The following is a 24,719-nucleotide window of genomic DNA, read 5'->3' as shown; positions in this document are numbered from 1 at the left end:
AAAATATTCACAGCAAGCATTTTAATGTCTGGCAGGGAATTGCTGCAGTGGGGTGAGGAGAAACCTTTCAAACCTGCTGGAGGACCAGCGCAATAATAATAATAATAATAATAATAATAATAATAATGCCGACTGGAGCATGCACAATTCTGCATAAAAACTAGTGTTACAATTTTAAAAGATTGATTTCTTCTCAAGATACGTGTCTCTTTCTGCACTGCAAGGTTAGCACTTTTGTACCAGAAATGCAATTTGATCCATTAAATTGTGCTGCCATTTATCTACTGTGTTAGGTTGCACAATTTCTATTATACCAGTAGTTTAAGAGTTCCTGTTTGGGGTCTTGGAGGTAGACACGCTTTGAAGAATGCTTCAGAAAATGAATACAAGCATGCAAGAAAAAACTCCTAATGTGTACTGATATTGATCTTAATGGAAAACTGCCTTTATAAATTCCTTATCTTAAATGTTATACCTCCAGAACTTTAGTAGTCCATTGGTCAAAAATCCAAGTCTGTTACTGGGTAATTAAAAGACCTGAAATCACACAATAAAGAAAGCTTTGCCTTGTGAACTGCAGTCTACCATAACAGGCAGGCTCAGTGCTCTGTTTAAATTGAAAAATACAACAGCCACCGTTCTGATAGTGAAGCTTGAAAATCATCTTAATATTTATAGGTTCTCAGTTTGCCCAATTATTTTACCCTTGTTTTTCAATTATGTTCCATCACGGCAGCAATTCCCCCAGGCAGCTCAGCAGAACTGAAGGTCACTGCAATGGCCTTTTTACACCCAGCTGCTCAACAGCAGATGTCAACAAGTTACCAGCCCCTGGAGAACAAAGGCCAGCCCTGCTTTGAGCTCAGCAGGCCTCTGGCCAGTGGGGTCCTTTTGTAGCACAGTGAGGAGAAACAGTCCCTACTGTAACTCGCAGGAACCCAGTCCAACACTCCCTGAGGCATCCCCAGCGACAATCAATGGCTTTGCACAGCCAGGGCGCAGACCTGCATTCCTCTTACTCCACACCACTTTTTACACCACCACCTACACACCACTTTGAGACCCTAAATCCATATTTCTTGTTGTACATGAATCTCATTCTAAAAAGAGCCTTCCATTTTAACTGCAATGTTCCTTTGAACTGCTGTACAACCACGTGCGTGTTCTACAAGGGTCTTTATCGGCTCAGACTGACTGCAAATTAATTGCATATATTTTAACATCAAATTCTTAAACTGTTAAAACTTAAATATTAAGCCATACAGATAAATTAAATAAGGCAATGCATTAAGTTATAAAACAGTTTGTTTAATATTATAGGCATGTTTTTTTAGTGGTTGCCTCTGACGATGGTTCCAGTTGGATTGTAGCTGCACTGGGGTGTTTACGCTTCAACCTGGGTAGCTTCGAAATTTTCTTATTCTTACAGTGATTGGCTGCAAAGACAGCAGGGCTAGCCAGAGATTGGATAATGTTGTTGGGTTGTTTTTTCTTGTGTACAGTTTCCTAGTAACTGAAGACATTGTATTCTGGGAGATGTAGTTGTTAATTGAAGTTTTAGGGGAGGCAGACAAGCTGTGCAGCAAAATTGCATTTAAATTGAGTGCATATTATGGATTTTTTAATGCGTTAAAAGGGCAGGGACACAGCTTATCTCAACCGCTGCCTTCAACCAATGGATATTTCTTACAAAAAATGATCCAGCATAGTGCAGCTCCCACCCACATGTGAAAGGGTCCCTCATTTGCATATTTGTCCTGAAGTAATAAGGCACTGTCCTGGTTAAAAGCACTGCTTTGAGGCAGAGCATTCCTCTTTCAGTTTTGCCATCCCCATTTGCTTTTGATGTTTGGTTGATTTTAGGTCAGCTGTCTGAAAGCTCTTTCATTCTGGTTTTGATCCATATTAAAGTTTGCAGTTCTGTCTCCTTCATTGAGAATGCATAGGTTGGAACACTGTTCATCAAATTCATTTTATTATATATTAGGTTTTATTTAAACTGTTGGGTGATATCTTGTCAATGGGTATGAGAGGAAATCTGGGAACGATGTATTCAAACCAGTGCAAGGCTGCAGATATGTACTTTTTTTTTTTTTTTTTTTTTACTGCACAATAGTAAGGAACTGTGTTTGCAGCCTGAGCACACTGGTTACAGTATTATGAACTCAGTGATTCTCCTCCATAGTTAGGGCTTCCGTTTTTCAGTGTTAGTTATTTTGTGTTGAGGCATCCCTGAGAACTTCTTAAATGAAATACCAACACAGATGGTGTGCTTGTATATCTATTGCAACAAGACCCACTACAGTGTACCATGAACTTGCTCTGTGAACACAAAACAAGTAGTAGTCTCTAGTGTTCTTTCTCTTTTTATAGGATAAACAGCAGCTTCTTTTTTGACAGTCGTTTTATTAGTTAACACCAGAAACCCTATTCATAATGTATGTGTAACGGGCAGAGTCTGAAACGGGTCGCTCCTACATTGTTAAATCAGCACCCTGGTCAGAGCCCTAAGCAAGGTCTTTTCTACTGTGCCACAGTCAGTTTAGTATCCCTCCACTAGCCAATCAGAAAACGGAATCTGTGCCCACAGAGATGTAATACAAATTGTACTTCAAGTTCGATCACTGTACTGCCATTTTTTGTTCTGTAGATTTTTACCAATCAGACTTTGTCAGAGCTCAGAATGTCTTTAATGCCACAGCTAGGATACTGAAGGAAACGAAATTGTCGGGTGTCAAGTTTATTGCTAGAATAGTTTACTGTAGTACACTCTGTACTGCTGACTACATTTATTAGTTATTGTTTTAAACAGTAATTAGCTTTAAAGGACATTTTCAAAGCTTTTCTTGCCATTTTATGATGTGTGCAGTCATGCTGAGGGTAATCAATACTGTGTTTACTTGATATTTGCCATGTTCAGGCTTTGAGCTGACGTCAGGAGCTGCTGTGCTGTTCTAGATTCCTAATATAAAACTATGGCTGGATCAGTACAAATGTCTTTAGAAAAGTAAGAGATAGCGCCATCTAGTGAAAAGGCATTTTTATTTTTTTGTATTACGGTCAGTACACAGCTGTACAAAAAATGGTGCTGGCTCTTACTTCTGTAAAGACATTTTGGCAGATTTTAGCTTCTGCAGACAACCAGAACAAGAGAGCAGCCCCAGAATGCCGCTCAAAGCCTCCACACAGAAAATATATATAATAACAATATTCTCATCTCCTTTTTTTCACTTGTTAATTTGTGATAAGCAAATATTTTGAATACAATGGTATCTATAAACTGCTTCATCCTAGTACTTTTGCTGTAGTCTGATAGATGCTAGACCTGGGCTGCTAGACCATTGGAGTGAGTTTAAACTACAACACATTAGGAGCCAGGACAAAGGAATACAAAAAAAAAACAGAAAAGGGTGACCAGTAATAATACTGGTAATACTAAACACATTATTTAAAACCTTGATTGGCACCCCTTTAATCAAAAGTGGTGTGCCGTATGTCCTATTTTAAAGAACACTTGAAACCATACAGATTTTAATTATCGAAAATGAAGAAGTTAAGCTTTGTAGGCAGACATATCTCATATAAGAGCCTGTCAACAGAGTGCTTGCAATGACAGATGGAGAGGACCCAGGTTTATCTGTGAGTGTTCCTTTCCTTGCCACCCCTCAAGCTATTTGCTATTTGCAGGTGGTGCGTCACTACCTGTGTGTGCGTGCCAGTTTCATTCAAATCATTTGCAATGCTTTCGCCACATTGCTCTTCAGAGGCAGTGACAATTGGTTTCAGCTCATTTTCTTCACTTTTGTCTCGTCACTATCTTGGAGAAAGAGCACTCTAAAATTAAATATTACAGTTGACGTGCTAAAAGGTTTTGTGTTACTCAATGTCATTACAGTTATTATTGTAAGTGCAGTTAAAGGTGGGAGTCTTAACTGTAAACCCAGATTGCTTTAGTGTTTCCTGGCAGTTGATTTGCCAAGTAGAGAAATTCTGTCACTTGGTATTTTACAATTCTAGCGTTCCCTGCATTTAATAGCTCAAGTATGTTAAGCATGTCTTCGTATCGCTGTTGGGGACCTTGCCTTCTCTTGATCACTGGTGCTCACCGTGCCATCACAATGCATTGTCATAGCAGCTGTGGAAACTTCAATACCATAATTGTATGATCAGTGTGTTCAACATTTACAGTTTGGCTGTGTGACACTGTGGTAAAGATATTAGAGAAAACTGGTCTAAATCTGGATTTGAGTCAAAACTTGTTTACTCTGGACTGGGTGGGCTGGATATTTTATTAATATATGTACTTGATTTGATTGGGAAGTGTTTTGATGAGCTCCAACATGACATTGGTTTATTTGTTTTCTATGGTTTTATTGTGATGTCCTTTGGGATCGTTTAAGATGAAAGGTACCATTTATAAAGGCCTTTCTGTTTGTGTGTTTATTTTCTGACAACTGTGATGAAGTTATTGCAGTTTAGTGTATTTCTATTTTGTATTGTGAAGAGAATAATACAATCCAGTACAGTACGCTCATTAATCCAGACCCTGGTGTATCCAAATTGACTTACAGATGTCCCATAAATTAGACATTATTATTATTATTATTATTTATTTCTTAGCAGACGCCCTTATCCAGAGACACAGCCAATGTTGATAACTAAGTCTGTGATGCCTGACTCATGGAACACCCTTGAAATGAAATAGCTCTTGAAACCGAATATCTACCCAGGTGAATACAAATATCCAGCAATATTACAAATATGACCTGGACAAGTATAGTACAGTTTGTACAGGTCATCGTTTGATTTTTTGGGGGCTTAACATCTAGATCATATTAAAACATTTACACCTGTCTCATTATTTATTCTTTGTATTGCTGATTTTTGATGGAATATCAACTGAGAGTATTAACAACACAAAAACAAAGACTAGACCATGCATGTTTAGTATGGTGCAGAAATACCAATCAATACTCCAAACACATCACAAAGCTGAACACAGTTCATTCCCAACTGGGTCTGCTATATAGTTAGATTTCAATGAAACCGATTTAGCAAAGCCTTTACTCCATGCATATTTTTACACATTGTCTGTGTACATTGAGAATGGGTTGAAGGCACTTGTTAAATCTATTGATTTTAGTAACAGTCTACTGCCATTTCAGCTCTTGGGAACACCAAATCACTCCATGGATTCTATTGGAATGACTGAGCCTTTTAAGAACTGTCTAAATGACACTGTGGGCTGATAGGGGTCAATGAATGAGTCTTGAGTGGAGGGTCTGCTGTAACCAAACCCATATACACCCATCATGAGGTTAGTCTTCAGAAAGGTGGGAATTTGAACAAATAACCAGGCATGTGACTGAACACTTTTTGTTGGTTTTTTCAGGGTGCAGGTTGAGTTTTACGTCAATGAAAATACCTTCAAGGAGAGACTGAAGCTTTTCTTCATTAAAAACCAAAGATCAAGTGAGTACTGCATTGTGTGTGTTGGTGTGCTGGATTTCGTACTGTGCATTCATATTATCACCCTTACCACTTCCTTTATTATACCAGCGTACTACCCTGAAGGAAGCCTAGCAGAGCCATTGGCAGACCGCAATATTGGCAGCAATGGCAACATAATGGATTGGGAACACACCATTGCACGGTGGTATTGTAGCACTAGCTTTGTCTTTTAAAGCTGACAAGTCACATTTAAAGTGCCTCTAAATTACTTCCTGTTTTTACTACATTGCAGTAAGTTAAGGAAATTATCATATTAGGTAATTGTTGTAGTATTACTTGGCAGCTACTTGGTAATTATTATAGTTTATGTGACTAATCATATACAGTAGTCATTATCAATTCAACATATAGTGGCTTATTTAGTAAAGGCACTATCGCGTGGAGTCTAAGGATCAGGATCAGGGCCTGCGTTTCCCATGTTGGGATGATGGTTTACCTGGTGGTTCTTCAGTGACCCCTGCTGGTCAGGCCAGTCTAGACAGAGACATCCAAGGCTGGGCCTAGCTGAAAAAAATCGAATAAAACAAATTCCATTGATTTTGTGATTTTATTGATTAATCAAATCAAGTTTGCGGTTCATGTAACTCTAACTGTTTTAGAGAGGGTTTATTAGTCAGGAACTATTTTGTCTCATGAGTTAAAATAGTTTTTGAATTTCGCAAGGTTATAAAAAAAGTCTGCAGTAGTCCCCTGCAGCTCCTCCATTCAGTGAACCAGACTGGATGCATCATGATTGATAAGTCAGTACTGCTACCTCCTTCCTCTCCTGCCGATCACCTGTCACCCCTGTTGGGATCATTGCTCATCCAGTTAGAGGGTAATGAATGTCATAGATGAGCTCTGGGAGTAGGATTAAAGAAGGGAAGCTGCAGCCTCTGGGTTGGGGAGAACCGCATGGTCTGCAGGGTGAGTCATACAGTCCAGGAATCGGCCTGCATTGGTTCTGCATCTCCCATGGGTTAGGGAGGCAATTTTGCAGGGACTGTTTTTCTGTAGCGTGCTATATCGCCCCCTGCTGGCCAGACCCCCAGTGAGCGGACCCCTTCAGGGCTAATCTTTGTCCTCCAGAGGCTGGTAGTTTGCCGATCTCCACTGTAGAGCACCTGGGTGTTGGTCATGGGATCGGAGAACGCTTTCTGCACAAGGAAGCTAAACTTGTCAGAAAGCTTTTTGCACATTTTACAATTCAAGTTAGTTGTTGCTAAAACGTAGTCACTCAAAAGTGAAGAGTATGTTGTTGCACCCAAAAAGTTAATTCATTACAGTTATTATATTGCATAGGAAGTGGTTTCTAAGTCAGGTGTATTTATTGTATTTTGCAAGAAGCCCTATTCAAAAGTATTCAGAAAGGCTTATGGATATTTTCCTGCATATGTTCAGATTTGCCCATGTGTGTTCTCACTGCATGTGTGTTACCGATGTTCAAGAAGTTATTTAGAAGTAAACTGTGTAATGCTAGATAAATACAAATCAGTCAAAAAGCCATCATTCTACTTCACTAAATTGATGGTGGATCACAGGGCCATTGGAGAGCCACCAAAAACCAATTGCCGTAACACAAGCTAAAAGAGCGTTTTTCACTAATCATTGTACACAGCCTCTCCAACCAACCAATCACTCAATCAATAGTTTATTTATATAGTGCCTTTCTTACAAAAAAGTGTATCCAAGTGCTGTACAGGACAAAGCAGAAGGAAATCAAAATGCAATACATTTGTATAGAAATGAAAGAAAAACAGTTCAGAATTCAGTTTAAAAAGGCAAATATAAAAAACAAATCAAAATGCAAGGTGATTTAGAAAGTCAGTTTAACACACGACGCACCATATCATTGATGTGGTAGACTGACTTTCTAATCACCCTGTATAATACAATCCTATAGAGATTCAAGAGAAACACTGTTGAAAATTCAGTTCAAAAAAGATAATCTAAAAAAGTATGTTTTCAATTTTGACTTCGTCATCAACTTCGTCACCATTTCTGATATGAGGTGGCAGAGCATTGCACAATCTGGGAGCATAGTGAATAAAGCTCTGTCTCTCTCTCTGTGTGTGTGTGTCTCTCTCTCTCTCTCTCTCTCTCTCTCTCTGTGTGTGTCTCTCTCTCTCTCAGCTGATTTTAAATCACAAGAAGGTATATATGTGACTAGAAGCTTCTTTATATAATCTGATGCCATTCCTTTAAGTGTTTTATAAGTCAGAAGTAACATTTTAAAATTGAATCTAAACTTCACTGAGAGCCCTGATCAATTTTTAGAGATTATGTTGCTTCTAGTTGCTGCTGAGAACCTAAGAACAGAACCTTTAACTGTAAACTGGAACATCCACCTCTTCACATCAGTAAAGCATTCATAATACAGCCAGGGTATCATCAGGTTTTACAGAGATGTAGAGCTGTGTGTCATCGGCACAGCAGTGAAAGTTAACACCATGTTTACAGATTGTCTTACCCAGCAGTAACATGTACAAAGAGAAAAGAATGGGTCCCAGTACAGAGCCCTGGGGAGTGCTACAGGCAACCCATGAAAATCCAGACACACAGTCTCCTAATGAAACAAATTGCTGTCTGTTAGTGAGATATGACTTGAGCCATTTGGTTTTTAAGGCAGAGGGAACTATTCCTGAAGACAGTGAACTGTTTATTATATCCATTCAAATCACTGAAAACTGCTTTTAGAATTTTGGTTGGAATTGGATCCAAGCACACGGAAGAATTAATTTGCATGACCAGTTTATTAAGATCTTGTACTGTAATCTGAGAGAAAGATTCAATAGCAAAACTAACCTGATTGCACTGCATATTCAAAGGAGAGCCATCCGTGGAAATTTGATTCCTAATATTAATAATCTTATTTTTAAAGTAATTAAGAAATTCCTTACATTTTAAGTTGAGAATTCAAAATGAGGAGGAGCATCAGAGGATAAGATTTACCATCTTATCAATAATAGAAAAAAGTACCCGAGAGTTATTTTTGTTTGTTTCAATAAGGGAGGAAAAATAAGAACATCTGGCTGCCCTCAGAGCAAGAGATGCGTAGTTGAACACTTCCCATCACCTCCAATGATTCTGTTTATTTTGACAGGCGAGAGGGAAAGGTCTGAATTTTCCACATGTCTAAACTAAGATGTCCCTAGAGGAACTGCCAGCTTTAATATAAATACAGGATTCAAACCATCCACTGAAAAAGCAAACCAGCATCCAGGATCTTATTCAAGCTACACACAGGCCTGGGGTTACTGTTCCAGATAGTGAGTTCAGGTTTATCTGGGGGACAGGCATCCAGCTGGAGAGGAAGCACTCCACCTGCTGGTGCAACTCTGTATGACATGTAGAGTGCTGCTCAGTTCTTAGATTCTTTGATTTCCTACAGCTTTAAACTTTAAGGAATCTTGGTAACCACTTTGATAACCCATTAGAAAGAAGAACTCCAATACCACCATATTACTGTGTAAAAGACTGCATGTGTACAACACTAATGTGAAAGTGGAATAGACTATGAATAAATGTAACTAACCTTACTCTACTGTATATAGTTTGTACTGAAACAACACAAACCAGTCTATATTTCAGAGGTATGCAGTATTTCTGCTAACATTTAGACTACATTCTAAACAGTTTCCATTTGGATGATATTAATAGCACCTCTCATGGGGGATTGGCAATGATCGCACAGCAATGACATGTCAGCTCAAGCTTGTGCTAAAGCCTTGTGTACGCTGTCTCTCTGGCGGTCAGTGCAGTCCAAGGAGACAAGGAAGTCCCGAAGCTCTTACTCACAGTGTGCAGGAGTCCAGAGGGGGAAGAAAGACAGGGACCCCATTGGCTATAGTTTTATATGAAAATAAGCAGCATCCATGGGACACATGAGTGAGGAGTTGCTGTGGAGCCCCACATGATCCCTAGGATACTTTCTGTAATAACCCACATTATAAGAAGGCTTAAGATAATCAACTGTTCTGGGACTACCTGAAAGACCCCTAATAATCTCTGGTAATTGCCTAACGGAAGCGTTATTTTGCAGTCAATGGAGATATAATGTATTATACCCCACGGGTTACAGCGGACGTTGCTAATCCACATGCTGTGAATGTAGGTCATGGTACAGTATGGACAGCCCAGGTATATATTGGGCACTGCTTGTCGAGTTGTGATGAACATGTGCTTGTGCATTGGCAGTAGAAGTCTGTTCAACACAGTGTTTGTGTAGGCCATGGGTAACCTCCTTTTTTCACAGCACTGCCCCATGTATTATTGTGTGTATATCCTTGGTGGAGGATACAGTAACTAAGTATATATGTGCCTTGCATACAAAAATAATACTTTCTCCCTCCATGATGCTGTGGAAAAATAGATCATGAAAAGTTAATATACTGGAAATGTACTTTAGCTTCACGGTACTGACACCTGAATGGATGAGATATTGAAGGATATATCTTGGGAACAGTTTCATCAAATTTGACTAAACCCCTTGTGTTACCCATAGCTTGCTCTGTGCCAGTACCATAGCACATGTGGTTATACCCCAAGAGACTTTATCCCAATCCAGTGTAAATTCATATTGGGGGGGGGGACATGTTGAATCTTATAATTAAGTGTACAGGGTAGAATGTGAAAGACCAGGATATAACATGGTTGTCGCCCAAGAATTTTAAGCTGTCACAATTTCAAGTCCTTGCTTGATAACAAAACAACATCCTTTTCATTAATCAACACTGAAAAAAAATAATGAAGGAAAAACAGGGGACTTGGTAGGGAGTGTCTGTGTGGACAGAGTGCCATCTAGTGGTAAGGTGGTGGTATGAAATTGATTGAGAGAAGGAAAGAAGATCGAAAAGGACTTGGAAGCTTGTGGAAATGCATTCAGCTTTTACAGCCACATTTTATATTACATTGTTTATAAATGGCCCACTCATAAACATATTTTCAATGTGTGACGATAGGTAAATGTGTCGGTGCTTGTCTATATATTACTTGTTTTACGTAAACAAAATGATTACGTAACATTGGGATTGTCGTGGCAGGGGTATAAAGCTAGCACTGTTGCAGGACGGGAAAAAAAAAGTGTGTTGTAGTGTGCGGGAGATATGGTTGAGCTGAGCAAGAGAGAGACAGGGAAAGAAGAAAGTTTTGAAAATATGGCGGCACGCTACTGAGGACAACAAGTAGCTGTGTTTTGTTTGTTTTTTCAAGTATAGCTGTTGGATGTTTTACAGAAAATAGTAAAGAAAAATAACGAACTATTCGAGTGAGCTGTGTTGCAGAATTGCGGTGAGAGCGTGTGGAACCTGGGGAGACGTGTTGCTGCTGAATCTACATCGGGTTTGAGAAAATAAACTTTTGTTTATAGTTTTCCTGATATGGACATTTGCATTTTTATCGAACTGTCTTGGCTGTTTCGTGCTGATTCTTTATTGCGGTGGAAGGGGAGAGCGTACTACTAGTTTTATTGCTCTTAAACTAATGGACATTTACTGGGATTTGTTCTAAACACCGATGCACTTTATTTCTGTTTCTTTCATTTCTCCTGCTTCTTTGGAAACGTGCTGGAACTCTTGTGCAACATTTAGTTAATATATTGTTTGTTGGATGATATACTATATAATTGTAAATTGTTTTCCTGTATTGCAATGCATTGTAACCTTTCTAGTTATGCTATATAGTTTTATTATTTCTATATTTGCATGCATAAATGGGCCATTGACTCTAGTTTGATCGATTATTGCAAGTTAAGAATAGTGTCAGTTAAGGACAAATTAAACAATATAGCATAATGGATGGTTTAAATCATGATTAATTGATCACTTAATTTTGAAATTTAAATGCTACTTATGATTTTAAATTGGTGGTTTGAGACAAATTAATAGTTAACTATTTAATTGATGATTAACTAATCTATTATTGCTAACTAATTAAAATGCTATGTAATATATTTATTAGCAATGCTGTGCAATATCTAACAATACTGTGCAATATCTAACAATGCTGTGCAATATCTAACAATGCTGTGCAATATATTTGTTGTTGGTATTCGTATAACCAATTAATAGTGTGATTGGTTAATTGATGTAATTAACTAGTATATTTCTTTGTTAGTTTACGGTCAGTAACCAAGAGGCCTGCTTGATATTTGTAGAGTGTAATAAATGCTTGAGGATTGCATGGTTCCTCAATGCTTCTTCTCCTAGCTGTTTACCTTTTTTCTGTCCTGTTTGTTAATTATTTATTTCAATTACATAGTGTTTCCCTGGGTATATATAGGGTGTAGTGGTGTCACATATGGAAAAGTGAATTACTATGTCCTAGTAGCGGTTTGGTGACAATTAAATATGGTAGATTATGCATTTGCCTGGCACCCCAGATAGCCAACCGTTACAAATGAATACATTTATTTTGATGTTCTTTTTATCTGGGGCAAGACACAGGAGATATTTACCAATGAAGCTTAAAAGAAAAGAGAAACTAAGGAGATTCGAGTATGCAAGTCTTTTTTAGTGTAATTAATATTAATATATATAAAGACATCCGCTTGCCTGGGTGTGTTATGAAGCACGAGGTCATAGGCCAAATATCTATGTGGTCTGATGTCCTTAACTGCAAGTGCTGTGATCTTCAGAGGTAATTCGACCCTAGCCATGCATAAGACAATTCTTACTGCACGGCCATGTGATCTTGTTGAGCCAATCGCAGCGTTTAGTTTATCCAAGCCATTTTATAACTGCACTTACCATCGCGAAGTTGAAAGTGTTAAAAGAAACAACACTGTTAGCGTCCACCCCGTCTTCTCTACAGGATTGAAATAAAATAAACATTACAGAAAATACATTTTGACTGTGGGCAATATCATTTATATCATGCTGCTTATGAAAAGAATAGTTTTAGGACAGATCATAAATTGTAACAGCTTTGGCCGATGATACACATCAGGTTTGAACATTCCCACTGGAGTGCTAGCTAAAGGAGAAGTAACTTCAACACAATGATGCTGTGAAAAAAACAAAAAAAAAAGATTTGGAGGAACTTTTCCCAAGATAAAGCCTTCAATGGCTCATCCAATCAGGTGTCATGTACATTCAAATGTCATTTTTAGTTCTTGTCTTCACCTTTCCTTTACCATTTTATGTTCTCTAATATTGGATTTTATTAATTTGTCAGTCAGGACAAGAGGAAGAGGAGGTAGGCTAACTCAGTGGCACAGCACAGACTGCAGAGAGAGGCAGATTTGAATTTACATGGCTTGACTACTGTTGGCCACTGAGTGAAAGTTGACATTAATGTGGGAGTCGCCTCTTTAGTTTTATGTTGGCTCTTTTTGAGCACTTCCTTATTTCAAGAAAATCACATTATTTGGTGACCTATCAGCCCGCTGTTACTGATTGGAAATAGTATGAAAAAGGAGTTGAAAGTTGGTGATTTCCTTGGCACAGAGAAAAACATTTGTAGAAATAAAAAAGGTAAGGAGAGAGAAAGAAAAGGACATTTGAAAATATAATTCTGTTCTCTACCTGGTTTATAAGAGCTGGTGACATTGCATTCCAGGTTGGTTTGAATACAGGTTTTACTCTTTAAAGAAACTGGACTTGGACTAGATTCTATTAGGTTTTGTTAGAGGATGAGTGCACACAGTATGCTATCATCAGTTGGGTGCATACAGTACATGAGCATAATCTAGTTTTAATACTGGGAGCTGTAGTAGCAATTTGAAATGTAGTGTCCATCCATGATCAGTAATAAGCAGCTTTGATGCCTTGAGGTTTGATCTATTTTGTTCACCCTAGGCAGCAACAACACACAAACAAGTGAACAATTATTTGTGCTGCAGCAAAAATAATATTAATGAAACTCAAATGGCTTTAAGAAAAGTACATGAAAGCCCAGAATGCAGATGCACTCGTTTGTTAATGAATTAGAAGTAGGAATCAGTGGTGCTGTTCATTACTTTGTGAATGCTTCACTGACCTCCTTGTACTGGCTACAGAAACTGGAGCGAGATTTTTTTTGTAATACAGGTTATTTTTTCACGTCTTCTGGTTGTTTTCCTTCACATTTCTTGTATTTAACTCATTAAGTACCAAATCAGATTTTCTTTGAAAGCTCCATTTTATGTAATTTGATATATTCTAAGTCAACATTTCTTCACAGAAAAATAATAAATCCTTTGTTTCGGATGCACACTGCTAGTCAAGTTAGACTGTAATCAGATCAGTGAAATTTCATGCTGGCTCAAGACATAGAAAAATGAGTTTTATCAACACTGTGTAGGAGAACACAAAGAAATGTATCATTTTTAGGCTTCAGTTTTTTATTTTATATTGAAGGCTATATTTGTAGAATTAAGTCACATTTAGACTTACATTTTTTGTAGTTACTAAAATGGAAGTAAGTTTTCATAACAATATAGTTAAAGAGAAATTTAAAATAACAGGTAAAAATGCTCCAGAAAATTACAAAGTAACCTGTCCTCAAATGAGAACAATGGCACTTAATGGGTTAAGTCTTGGGTCCAGTGTTGTCATGTTTTGAAAACGGCATTTCTGTTTCTTTCAGGTTTAAGAATCCGACTCTTCAACTTCTCTCTCAAGCTGCTCTCCTGTCTCTTGTACATTGTACGGGTTTTACTGGATGATCCAACAGAGGGCATTGGATGGTGAGTTCATTAAATCCATCAAGCTATTGCCCTCTTTCAGTAACATCATGATGACTCCCATTGACTAACATTCAACAAGTCCAGGACAAGAAGACAATTCACACGGTTACTGGTAGCCCATCACTGTATCTCCTATAGTGCAATCTACCCTGAACCATGCAAGCACAATATTGGCAAGGCACCAAAGGAGAACATTATATACATAGAGGATACTCCATAACGATTCATGGAGTACTGTGGTTGCCCACGATTGAGACCAGTGAAACCCCAAAGGGGGCGAGGGAGTTGTTTACAGCCATGTCGGCCGAATCGCGAGAATTACTTTTTCTTAGATCAAACTCCTAATCTGTTTAGCGTGGTTTGGAACAGTAAAATTCAGTCAGTCATTCTGTCATTGGATTTGAATGAATGCAAGACAGATTCCAAAGAAAAACCAACAAAACACCCCATAGCCTTGAATGCAAAAAAGTGATTCTTACACTGGATCGATGAACGCTTGTTGAACAAAAGAGCGTCTGCTGAATGTGTAACCAAGGCTATGAACACATTTTCTTACCATTCTTATGCTTTCACTTTGACATCTACAACACTATAGATCACTTCATGTGTTACCGGTACCAGGGCCCCATCTGTTGCACAGGAAGTAGTGGGAGGATACATGCGACAAAAGGGATGCTTTTTAAGCTCTATTATAACCTATTTAATGGATTGTTTTGGCATGAATAAACACATGTGCAATGATGAGAGAAATCAATAACACAGAGCAGGATTATCACCGTGAGATAAATGATGTACAGGCCCCACAGTGCGGGTAGAGTAATTGCTTTGATCATCGTCATACCGAGCGTCTGCACATCCAAGCAGTAAACAGTGTTCCTGCTGATGTGGCAGCAGAATTATAATACCCAGCTTCTCTGGTCTTTTATGAATAGTAAAATAAATTCACAGGTGGCAGGTTTCCCTTAACACCAAACATAACGATAAACTGAATGCCAACTGTGTTTTGACATCTTATCAGGAACATTCTTGTTTTTATAAAGGGAAGCAACTTCGTCCCAGCAAAAATGTCTTCTTATTTTTGTCTTGGTTAAAAGACTAAGTGGCTTCAAATATGATTCTTTACAATCTTTCCAAGTGGTTTTGAGTTCTGTTGCTCCAGTATTGAGTTAGTATAATAATTTTTCTGTGTATCTGACTTTGTCTGGCTCTGAGCTTGCTTTGAGCTTGCCTAGAGATTGTGACTGCTGGCACTTCTCGAGTTTTTTCAAGTCATGTGACAACCGTCTCTGCATATATATTGAGAGACTTGGGGGAGGGGGCAGCAAAGTTGAAAGGTTCCGTCACTTGGACTCAAAGGTCACAGTGTGAAAAATGGTCCAAATGATTATGTTTTGATGAATACTTTTTTATATTGGGTACTATTGTATTGAGAAGAGAAGATTATTTTCAGATGCTCCTCTCAGACATGCATAGAAGACCAATCTTGGTTGTTAAAGAAACTGAACCTGAAAGAAGAGCTTGGTCCCTGTGGGGTTATAAATACTGCTTCCATTTCACCTGCCTATTAATAAAGCTTCCTGTTTTCATTGATTTCTTCCCTAGCTGGGGGTGCCCTAAACAGAATTACACCGCTCATGCAAACGTAACAGAAATCAGATGGTAAGACCTTTTCTTCGTACTGTAAAGAAGCTGTGCTGTGCATGTGCTACTGTAACACTGAAGACTGGCTCGTAGTCTCTCAAGCAACAGTAGAACAATGCTCTTGATAAAGTTCAATTCAGGTCAACTCCAGTTGACTAGCCACTCTCCTGTCCCCATATTGTACAGTGATAACAGATAGTTAACCCTGCTCACAAAGATGGGAAGTGCATGAAATATCACAGTTCTCTTAACTACTGTGTTTTTCTTCATGTTTTAGATTCACTTTGTTTATCATTTTATGTTTCAGTCATCACATCCTGCTGACTTTTTAAAAATGCACCCAGGAGGTCTTGCTAAAGCCCTGAAACATGTCTACCCTCTACACTCAGTTGGCACACCAGAGTGTTACCAATCACCAGCCCCCCTGCAACACTGCTCCCAGTGGATACATTGATAAGAAATAACACATACATACAGTACATCCACCAGGGGGCAGAGTGTTCCAGGGGGACAGCTTATTGGAACTCAATCTCTCCAGCTAGCGCTGCTGGTGGAAGTTCCCCAATGAGCGAACAATGCAAAGGTTGTAAGAGGAGGGTTTTAAATCTGATTGTAGAAAATAAAGTGAACATGAAGGCTATGGATACAGTATACTCTCAGGGATGGTTTTGGAGGTTGGTGAATTAATTTACAAAAAGCAGTTGTACATAATGTGATACACACTGCACAGGTGATCTTTGACTTGTGTGTGTAATGCCCATTTGCAGATTGGATTGTAGATTTATAGAATGCAGAAGGAACCAGTAACCGCAATTCGATATTGGGACGAGATTTGAGTTTTCATGGTGCAAATGGCAATTTGCCACACATCTTTAAGGACTGGCAAAGAAAGAGGTTTCATCTTAAAGCATGCTCGTATAGTATTTCAAAGTAGTTTTAAAGTAACGTTTCAAATACATCTAGAATGAAAGCAGCAGTTGAGTTTCTTCAGTCCATGTAATACATCTGAATCTCATCCAGGGCTAAGCCCTCTCTATAATCAAAGGGTACTCCTGCAGTCTGTAATACACTGTATAGATGGTGCATTGAAGTAGTCAAGGATTTCATTAGGAAGTGAGTTGCCGTTATTGTGAGCACAGGTAGACCACAGCGCTCTCCACAGAATGGCTAGATAATCTCTACATCTGCAATATTGCTTGATTTCTTGCTATGCCATTAGTAGTGCATCACTGGAGCCACAGGGCTTAAACATGTGCAGTTTATTTAGTCATCTGCCTTTTATTTATATGACGTCTTGGTTTTGTTCTTCTTTGTCAGATCTCTGTTCCACTGTCACCTTCTTTCTAAGCACTGCTATATACCTGGTCAGTTCCTATTCTAGGTTCACAGCTAGCTTGATAAACTACTCCTGTTTGTGAATACCCATCGTATTGTTTGCTTTTGTTGTAGGGCTCCCATTCTTTGGGTGGACAGAAGACTAGCAGTATGGGCTATTCAGGTGGGTTCATCAATTAATACAAAAAGCTACTGTATTGTTTCATTTACTGTTACCATTTCAATTATGGTGCTGCTATCCTTATAGAGATGTTTAAAAAGTACCACATGACAAAAACTATATTTAATTAGTGGGAATGAGTCAGTGCTTGAACTGAATTAAAATGTCAGGGTTTGTTAATGGTTGTCACTATTCGTCTTTGTTGTTTGGTCATTTTTAAAAGCTACTTTAACAATAGCGGCACCATAATTAAAATGTAAGCGTGGTGTTTGAAATGTCGTTCTCTCTTTATTTGTAATGATATACAGTACTTAAATCCTTCTAGAAATGTATATCATCCATAATTGACTTTCAGTTACAGTGTAATTAATCTACCTCTTAGTAAATTAGTTTAGTATTGCTTAGTATCTACTTTTTAATTGGTATATCATGTAAAACATAATTGTTTAATTATATATCTAATTGTTTTATATATTTCATATATTTTATAGGCCGTTGTTTCCTCAACACCATATAAAATGTTTGTTTGTTTTATTGTATGTTTGTACTATATGTCCCACTTAAAGATGTTTGCATACTGTAAAGTATATCTAGAGAACTTCTCGTCCATTTGTGATGAAACCTGGACCCCTTTCAGCACAGGTTATTAAGAGTATCAGCATCTAGGGGTATGCCCTGTCTATCTGCCTGTCTGTCCATACATCGCATTTATTTTTTACACATATCATAGCTGGAGAAGTGGTTGTTTTTTGGTTAGGACATTTTCAGGATCTGGTAGTACGTGGGTGCACCTGCCCTTCTGTATGTATGTCAAGCTTATATTTTTCCATGTGATGGTGATGCAATTTTTCTTGGTACTGATAGCTCTAATTTTGCTTTGCTCGTACTATAATATAGATTTGAAAGGTCATATAAAATCAGGCAATCCACAGTAATGAGACTTGTGCAGAGAAGTACGGTGAATGTTTCTTGTGCCATTATCTTAAGCAAACTGAAGAATGCATTCTCAACCAGTGCGTGTCTCTGTAGCTGAAAGGAAGAGGCTCACTGAACAGGATTTGAACCTACAGCTTTCTGTCCCTTGAGGTGAATACATGTCACCATCAATTTATCTGTGCAATGCGGGTCACCTTTATTAATGTTAATCTTTTAGTATTGCACACATTATTTATCAGCAGAAAAGTACAGTACATCAGTGACCACCAGTGAGGGTGTGTGATTGGATGGGTAGGGGAATGCAGTTTGAAATGTTGCACACAGAAACAGAAGGGAATATTCATGGAATTAAAATGCATGTGATTACCAAAAAATAAACACAACATAAACTACAGCATTCGTTCGACCTCCCAGAGTAATCGAGGGTCCCGGGGTGATAAGAGAGAACATTCCCCACACCAGGGTGGTAAACCAAATGACTGGAAATTTGAGTTTGTATTACTTTTTTCTGAAATGCAGAAATATGACTTATTTCTGACAATTTCACCCTAACATTTCTATATTGTTTATTGCACAATGTTCATCTTAGTATTGTGGCATTCAATAATGCCCAAGATCTTGAACTGATGCCTAAATGCACCATCTTCATGTGCATCAGAGATCAAACAGATTGTGGAAAGCCTGTTTTCTATGGCGTTAATCTTGTAAATGTTAAAGCTAGTTTTAATTATCTCTATGCTTTGATTACTTTAGGGAAGTGGCTATCACAATCCTGTACTAGCCTCTGCTGTTTAATGTTACTCGCTGATAGAAAGTATGATTACCAACCTTTCCAATGCCGTATCATATATCATTTGGTTTGAGATGCACTGGTGTAAATGAACATGGTACACGGTCTTTCACTTAGGACTTCCGTGCACAGTTCAATGCTAATATGCTTCATCACCTCACCTCCTCACAATCAACCTTTAGGAGTCTTTTGTGTACCATTTATACTGGAATAGTTAGCAAACATGATAAAATAATGAAACAATAGCGAATTACACAGAATACACTAAGAATAATAAAACTGAACTTGACAACGTGCTTCGGTTTAGAAAATGACTTGGATACGTCAGTGTAATGTTCCCTCGGAGCAACAGATGAAATTAGAAGGCTTTTTCAGCGAACAGTGCTTCTTTGTGACAGGAGAGGTGTCTCTGGCACTTGAGAGGACTGTCCTCTCAGATTAAAAAATGTAAAAGGTAAATTAATCACTCGCAGTGCCAGGAGGGATATCTTCCTGAGGGTACAGCTAAAGGGCAGAAATATGGTAATTGCAGAAGAGTTGTTTCATAAAATCTTACATTATTAAGTGCCCTTTCAAATACAGCTTTTTTTTTTTTAATGTTTTTTTTTTGTATATAATATATATGCATTTGAGTTTGATAAAGTCATCTCATAAGTGCAGTACCCCTAAATGTATGCATCCTGTGACAGTGACAACACTGGTATCACTTTGAATGTGGTATCTCTCTTCACAGTCTCCATTGCAGAAAGTTATTTCTCAGGTGATGAACATATATCTCACTATGCCATTCTGCATTGGTAATAAATAGATTAGGGTGCCACTGTACTGTTTAAGGAAGCTTGCTTATTTAAATCGTTTGCATACATTTGAAGAGTGGACCACTTACAATACACTTGACACACCTCTGCCAGTCGTGAGCGATTTTCTCAGCTGTGCCCCACGTCCGGTTTTCTGTTGTCAGTTCGATCTCGATGGTTCTGCTCCATGTTTCTCTTCCTCTTTTCCTTCATCCCTCTGGTGTCCATCTCAATGCTGTCTTGGCAGTGCCACTGGCATTTCTTCTCAGTATGTGGCCAAAGCCATCTGCATCTCTTGGTGATGGTTCTGGTACTTTCCGTGTAGAGTTCCATACTGGCAATCTTAATGGGCCAGCAGAGACATGTACTGTGGAAGCTTGGTAGTTTTTTAATGTCATAGTCCATTATTCTCCAGCTCTGAGGCACATGGCAGCACAGACAGGACCCAGCTGCAGTATAATTTGAGCTTGGTGAATCTGCTATATGATGTTGATTTCTCAGTTTGGGTCTCAATTGGATGAAGGTAGCTCTGGCTTTCCCCAGTCTAGATTTAATGTCCTGTTCTGTTCCAGGAGTCGCTGCTGTCCAGCTCTTTTGAGGTTCTGCGTGAAGTAAGAATATTTAGAAATGGTGCTGTCCTTGAACAATGTATTTTTTTCATTTCAGGTTATCGTGGCCTTAATAAGTTTCTTGGAGGCTATGCTTCTTGCATATCTGAGCTACAAGGTAAGGTGCTCTGCTCCTTTTCCGTCTTTCAGAGTTATCTTTCTGATGTGTTAGATGTGCTTATACCAAGTATTGACTGCATTGGCCAGTGCTGTGTGACGATTTATTTTTTTATTAGCCACTAAAAAATACTACATGCTATGCAGTACCTAAAGAGAATGCCTGAGTTCCTGTCTGAAATATTCTTCATGGGCAATGACGTTAACTTGAAACATATACATTTTATTAGTGCATAAAGTGAGTGTCTAATTCAGCAGTCATTAACAACACCTCTAAATTTAAAGCACATTGAGCTGGCAGAACAATTTCATTACATCTTAGCTAACAAAGTGTGTATTGACATCACTTCGTAGGTCTCCCCTTTTCATGCATGAAAGAGGCACATATCGTGGCAACAACCAAGGACAGCTGCAGTATGAAGCTCAGGCTAATACATTGAGGGCTGTGTGAGTCAGTTTGACCTAACCTTACACAGGCTCTGTGTATTGTGTATTCATACGGAAATAATGCTTTCACCTTGATATTCAGTTCTTATGCCCTGTGCAGTTTTCACATTTATTCTAGCTGAAGGAGATATTGTGGAGGTGTTTGTACAGACATGCGTCACTCTTCACATGCTTATCTATTGGGATGGAACTTGGTATTGATTTAGTTAGTTACTGTGAAGACTATCAGAGTCTGGAGATTCAAAGGGGTGTCTGTCCATACACCCGTCTGTCTGTATGTCACACTTACTGTACATTTTGCGTATAGAGAACTGCTTATCCAATTATCATTAAGCGTGGTAATAACATTATTTAGCATAATAATAATAATAATAATAATAATAATAATAATAATAATGTATTGAGACTATCAGATTTTAGGGATATTGGGGTGTCTGTCTGGCCGTTCATCCATCCATCTGTATGTTTTAGTTCATTTTTATTTGAAATTAAGTAACTTTAAATAGTACTTTTAAAGCTAAATAAAATATTAAAATAAGTAATTCCTTATAAAACTAACACAGTTTCTATTGTAATTGAATCATTCGATACCAGTTAAATTATAAAAATAAGAGCGCGAATATTTAATCCAAATAGGATACCACATCAAAACTTCCATTGCAAATCAATACAGTACATACTTTTAAATCTGGTACGTATCGTAGCAGTATGTACAATTCCCCATTAATGACCCAACAGCAAAATGAAATCAAAATGTTACCCATGCACAGAACTGCTTAAAACGTAAACACCATGCAATTTAGCAAAAGATTAAAAAATAACAAGTCTCCAGAATTAAAACTGTATCCAAAGTCAGTATTCAAAATTGCAGAATATAGTGCTCGATAAGGCCCTAATGTCACAGTTCACTTGCAAATGAAAATGCAGAAAAGCAACTAAAGATCACAGCTTAAAAAACAAAAAATGCATCACAGTATCTAAAACTGTTTAATGATTCACTTTTACATTACCGTGCCTTGTCTCGTTCGCTTTGTTTTTGGAGGAAGCGCTGTGTAACTAATGCACAATAAAGACTGATTTGCCATCCCAGAAAATAAATAAATAAAATACGCGGGCAGTGACGGTTAAAAAAGGCAATTGTAACATTGAACAGATGGGCTTTGTATCAGAAAACTGGTGACAGAGTTGGAAATCGTGTGCGACGGGTAAGTGCATTCATTTGTTACTATTTTGTTATTGTTCATACAAGGACGGTAAAACGCGACTCACGTGTATCTCAGTGTCGTATATCCGAGTGCTGACTGTATCAGGAAATGAAAGCAAGAGAGGCTAGTGACATAGCCAGCTGTGCCACCCAGCTCACCCTGGTATGGGTTTATCAATCTAACCCATTTCTTTGCTTTCTAAGGGAAACATCTGGGAGCAGATTTTCCGAATATCCTTCATTCTGGAGATGATCAACACAGCCCCCTTCATAATTACTGTATGTATATGTATCACTCAGCCTCGTTTTCTGCTGTAATGCTGTTTGCTGTTCCCCAGGGCACATTAGAAATGTGTCTTGCTCGTTGTTGCTATTTCCAAGGGCAGGGAGTCGTGAGGAAGCTCTCCATTATCAATAGCTGTCAACTCCCAGCTCTACATCACCGTAGAAGCCAAGGGCACTACAATAACAATAATGCGAATCTGCATTGAAGGAGAAGCTTTGTGATGCTGGGGGCTGGTTATGCAAGGATTTCTATTTCTCTAGGATTACATTTCAATTATTTCCTTTAAAGTGCATTGTTGCATATGTGGTATCTAAGTAATTACCATGCAACCACATGTGCAGCTACAATGCGATTTTACTAAGAGACACGTAAAGTGCAACCCTACAAGCAAACGTTTGCACACACTCGAGGAAAGGTTTCAGCATTACCTGTGTGACTGATATAGGAGAAAAGAGTTTAACTATATGGAATATTTTCCAAAATACACTCTATATAGGACATTTAGAATATGAGATTGGCCAGTCTTTTCTCTGCTTTGATTTATCGTAACAAAACGAGCTTGGTAGAAGCTAATAGTGAGGCTATGTGCTGTTATACTGACTGGCTGTTGTTTTTTCTCTGCAGATATTCTGGCCTCCATTGAGAAACATATTTATTCCAGTTTTTTTAAATTGCTGGCTGGCTAAATGTGCTCTAGAGAGTATGATAGTAAGTGCCTTAATGTTGTTTTTTTCCTGTGTGCTTTTAAAGCAAGTCAACTACCAGTGTGTTCTATCAAGAGATGCTTCATTAAAAGGTTCTGCTGCACACTGTAGTTCTTCTCATGTTTCCTGAGAGAACACAGCGCATTACATCTATTATTCCTTTTGCAGTTAAGTGGTTTTTGCAGCATACTGTATAAAAGAACTCTCTAAAACTTGTCTGGTCCTTGTCAAGATAAGTTTAGTACTTTAATGAACCTCTATTGTAGCATGGATCTACTTGAGTGCATTACATTGGGTCACTGTTATTACTGTATATGTAGAGGCTTGCAAAACACATGCAGATGGTGTGCAATGAGCCCCTGAACCAAGAGATAAACTTTCCAAGTTGCTTATCCCTGGTGATGTGAACATAGTGGAAGTACTGTAGAGAATTGATACAGACCAAAAACATGAGGCATTTCTGAACCAAAACTCTACATTTCCACAACTTATTTCCACTCCACTTAATATCACTTTGGGGAAAAGTACGATTCTAAGTTAACATGAAAGTAAGTTGCTGTATAGTATTTAAATATTCCAAGATACAAAGTAACACAATAAAACATATATACAGCTCAATAAAGCATCTATACAGTGACACTGCTTGTATAGGTTTTTACTTATTAGAACACAATTGTAATCAATGTAATGTAATACCTAGTACTGAGTTCCAGAGCAAAGCATGCTGTTTTATTATATCAACCTTTCTGTATTTTAATACGTTTACCCAGTTTAATGGCAAACTCTATGGATATTGAAATTTACTAAGGCTAAGTAATAATTGGCGGCACCATGCATAATAACCAGGGCAGCAGTGTGGAGTAGTGGTTAGGGCTCTGGACTCTTGACTGGAGGGTCGTGGGTTCAATCCCAGGTGGGGGACACTGATGCTGTACCCTTGAGCAAGGTACTTTACTTAGATTACTCCAGTAAAAACCCAACTGTATAAATGGGTAATAGTATGTAAAATAATGTGATATCTTGTTACAAATGTAAGTCGCCCTGGATAAGGGCGTATGCCAAGAAATAAATAATAATAATAATAAAAATAATAATAATAATAATAATTCATTGCTTTGTTGTAGAACGACTTACATCGAGCCATCCAGAGGACTCAGTCAGCAATGTTCAACCAAGTTCTCATTCTCATCTGCACTCTTCTGTGTCTCGTGTTTACTGGGTAAGTTTGACTGTTTCCTTACCAGCGTTGCTATTTAGACATCTGATGTGTTTGTATACTGGAATATTTAAAAGTAGATAGAGGTGTCAAATGTAAGTGTGATGATTTACTTTGTGATAATACTATGTGGAATTAACACTAATGTTTCTCCAAAACGTTTTGAATCAAGAAAACTCTTTTTTTCTTGCACTATTTATAATCAGGCAAGTTTATTTTACAGTAGAAACCTACCTTGAAGACATGTTGGCTTAAAATTAAAAATGCTGAAAACCAGTACTTATTACATCATTTTTTTAATCTCCACATTTCTCTACCCTCTT

The 24,719-nt window shown here is 38.1% G+C and overlaps 1 protein-coding gene across 5 annotated transcripts in view; it reads left to right on the top strand.

The window, feature by feature from the left end:
* Positions 1-24,719, top strand: part of LOC117396751 (potassium channel subfamily T member 1) — a 136,814-nt gene that overhangs the window by 72,430 nt on the left and 39,665 nt on the right. For all 5 annotated transcript variants that reach the window (XM_058987045.1, XM_058987046.1, XM_058987047.1 and 2 more), the window contains 8 exons: positions 5,393-5,472; positions 14,056-14,155; positions 15,758-15,814; positions 17,246-17,294; positions 20,481-20,540; positions 22,395-22,469; positions 23,101-23,184; positions 24,305-24,399. In XM_058987045.1, the coding sequence (XP_058843028.1) occupies positions 5,393-5,472; positions 14,056-14,155; positions 15,758-15,814; positions 17,246-17,294; positions 20,481-20,540; positions 22,395-22,469; positions 23,101-23,184; positions 24,305-24,399 (600 nt within the window). The remainder of the gene's footprint in view (positions 1-5,392; positions 5,473-14,055; positions 14,156-15,757; positions 15,815-17,245; positions 17,295-20,480; positions 20,541-22,394; positions 22,470-23,100; positions 23,185-24,304; positions 24,400-24,719) is intronic.

The sequence above is a fragment of the Acipenser ruthenus genome, chromosome 15, assembly GCF_902713425.1.
Source record: "Acipenser ruthenus chromosome 15, fAciRut3.2 maternal haplotype, whole genome shotgun sequence".
Classification (NCBI taxonomy): Eukaryota; Metazoa; Chordata; class Actinopteri; order Acipenseriformes; family Acipenseridae; genus Acipenser; species Acipenser ruthenus.
This window is presented reverse-complemented; position numbering and strand designations above follow the sequence as displayed.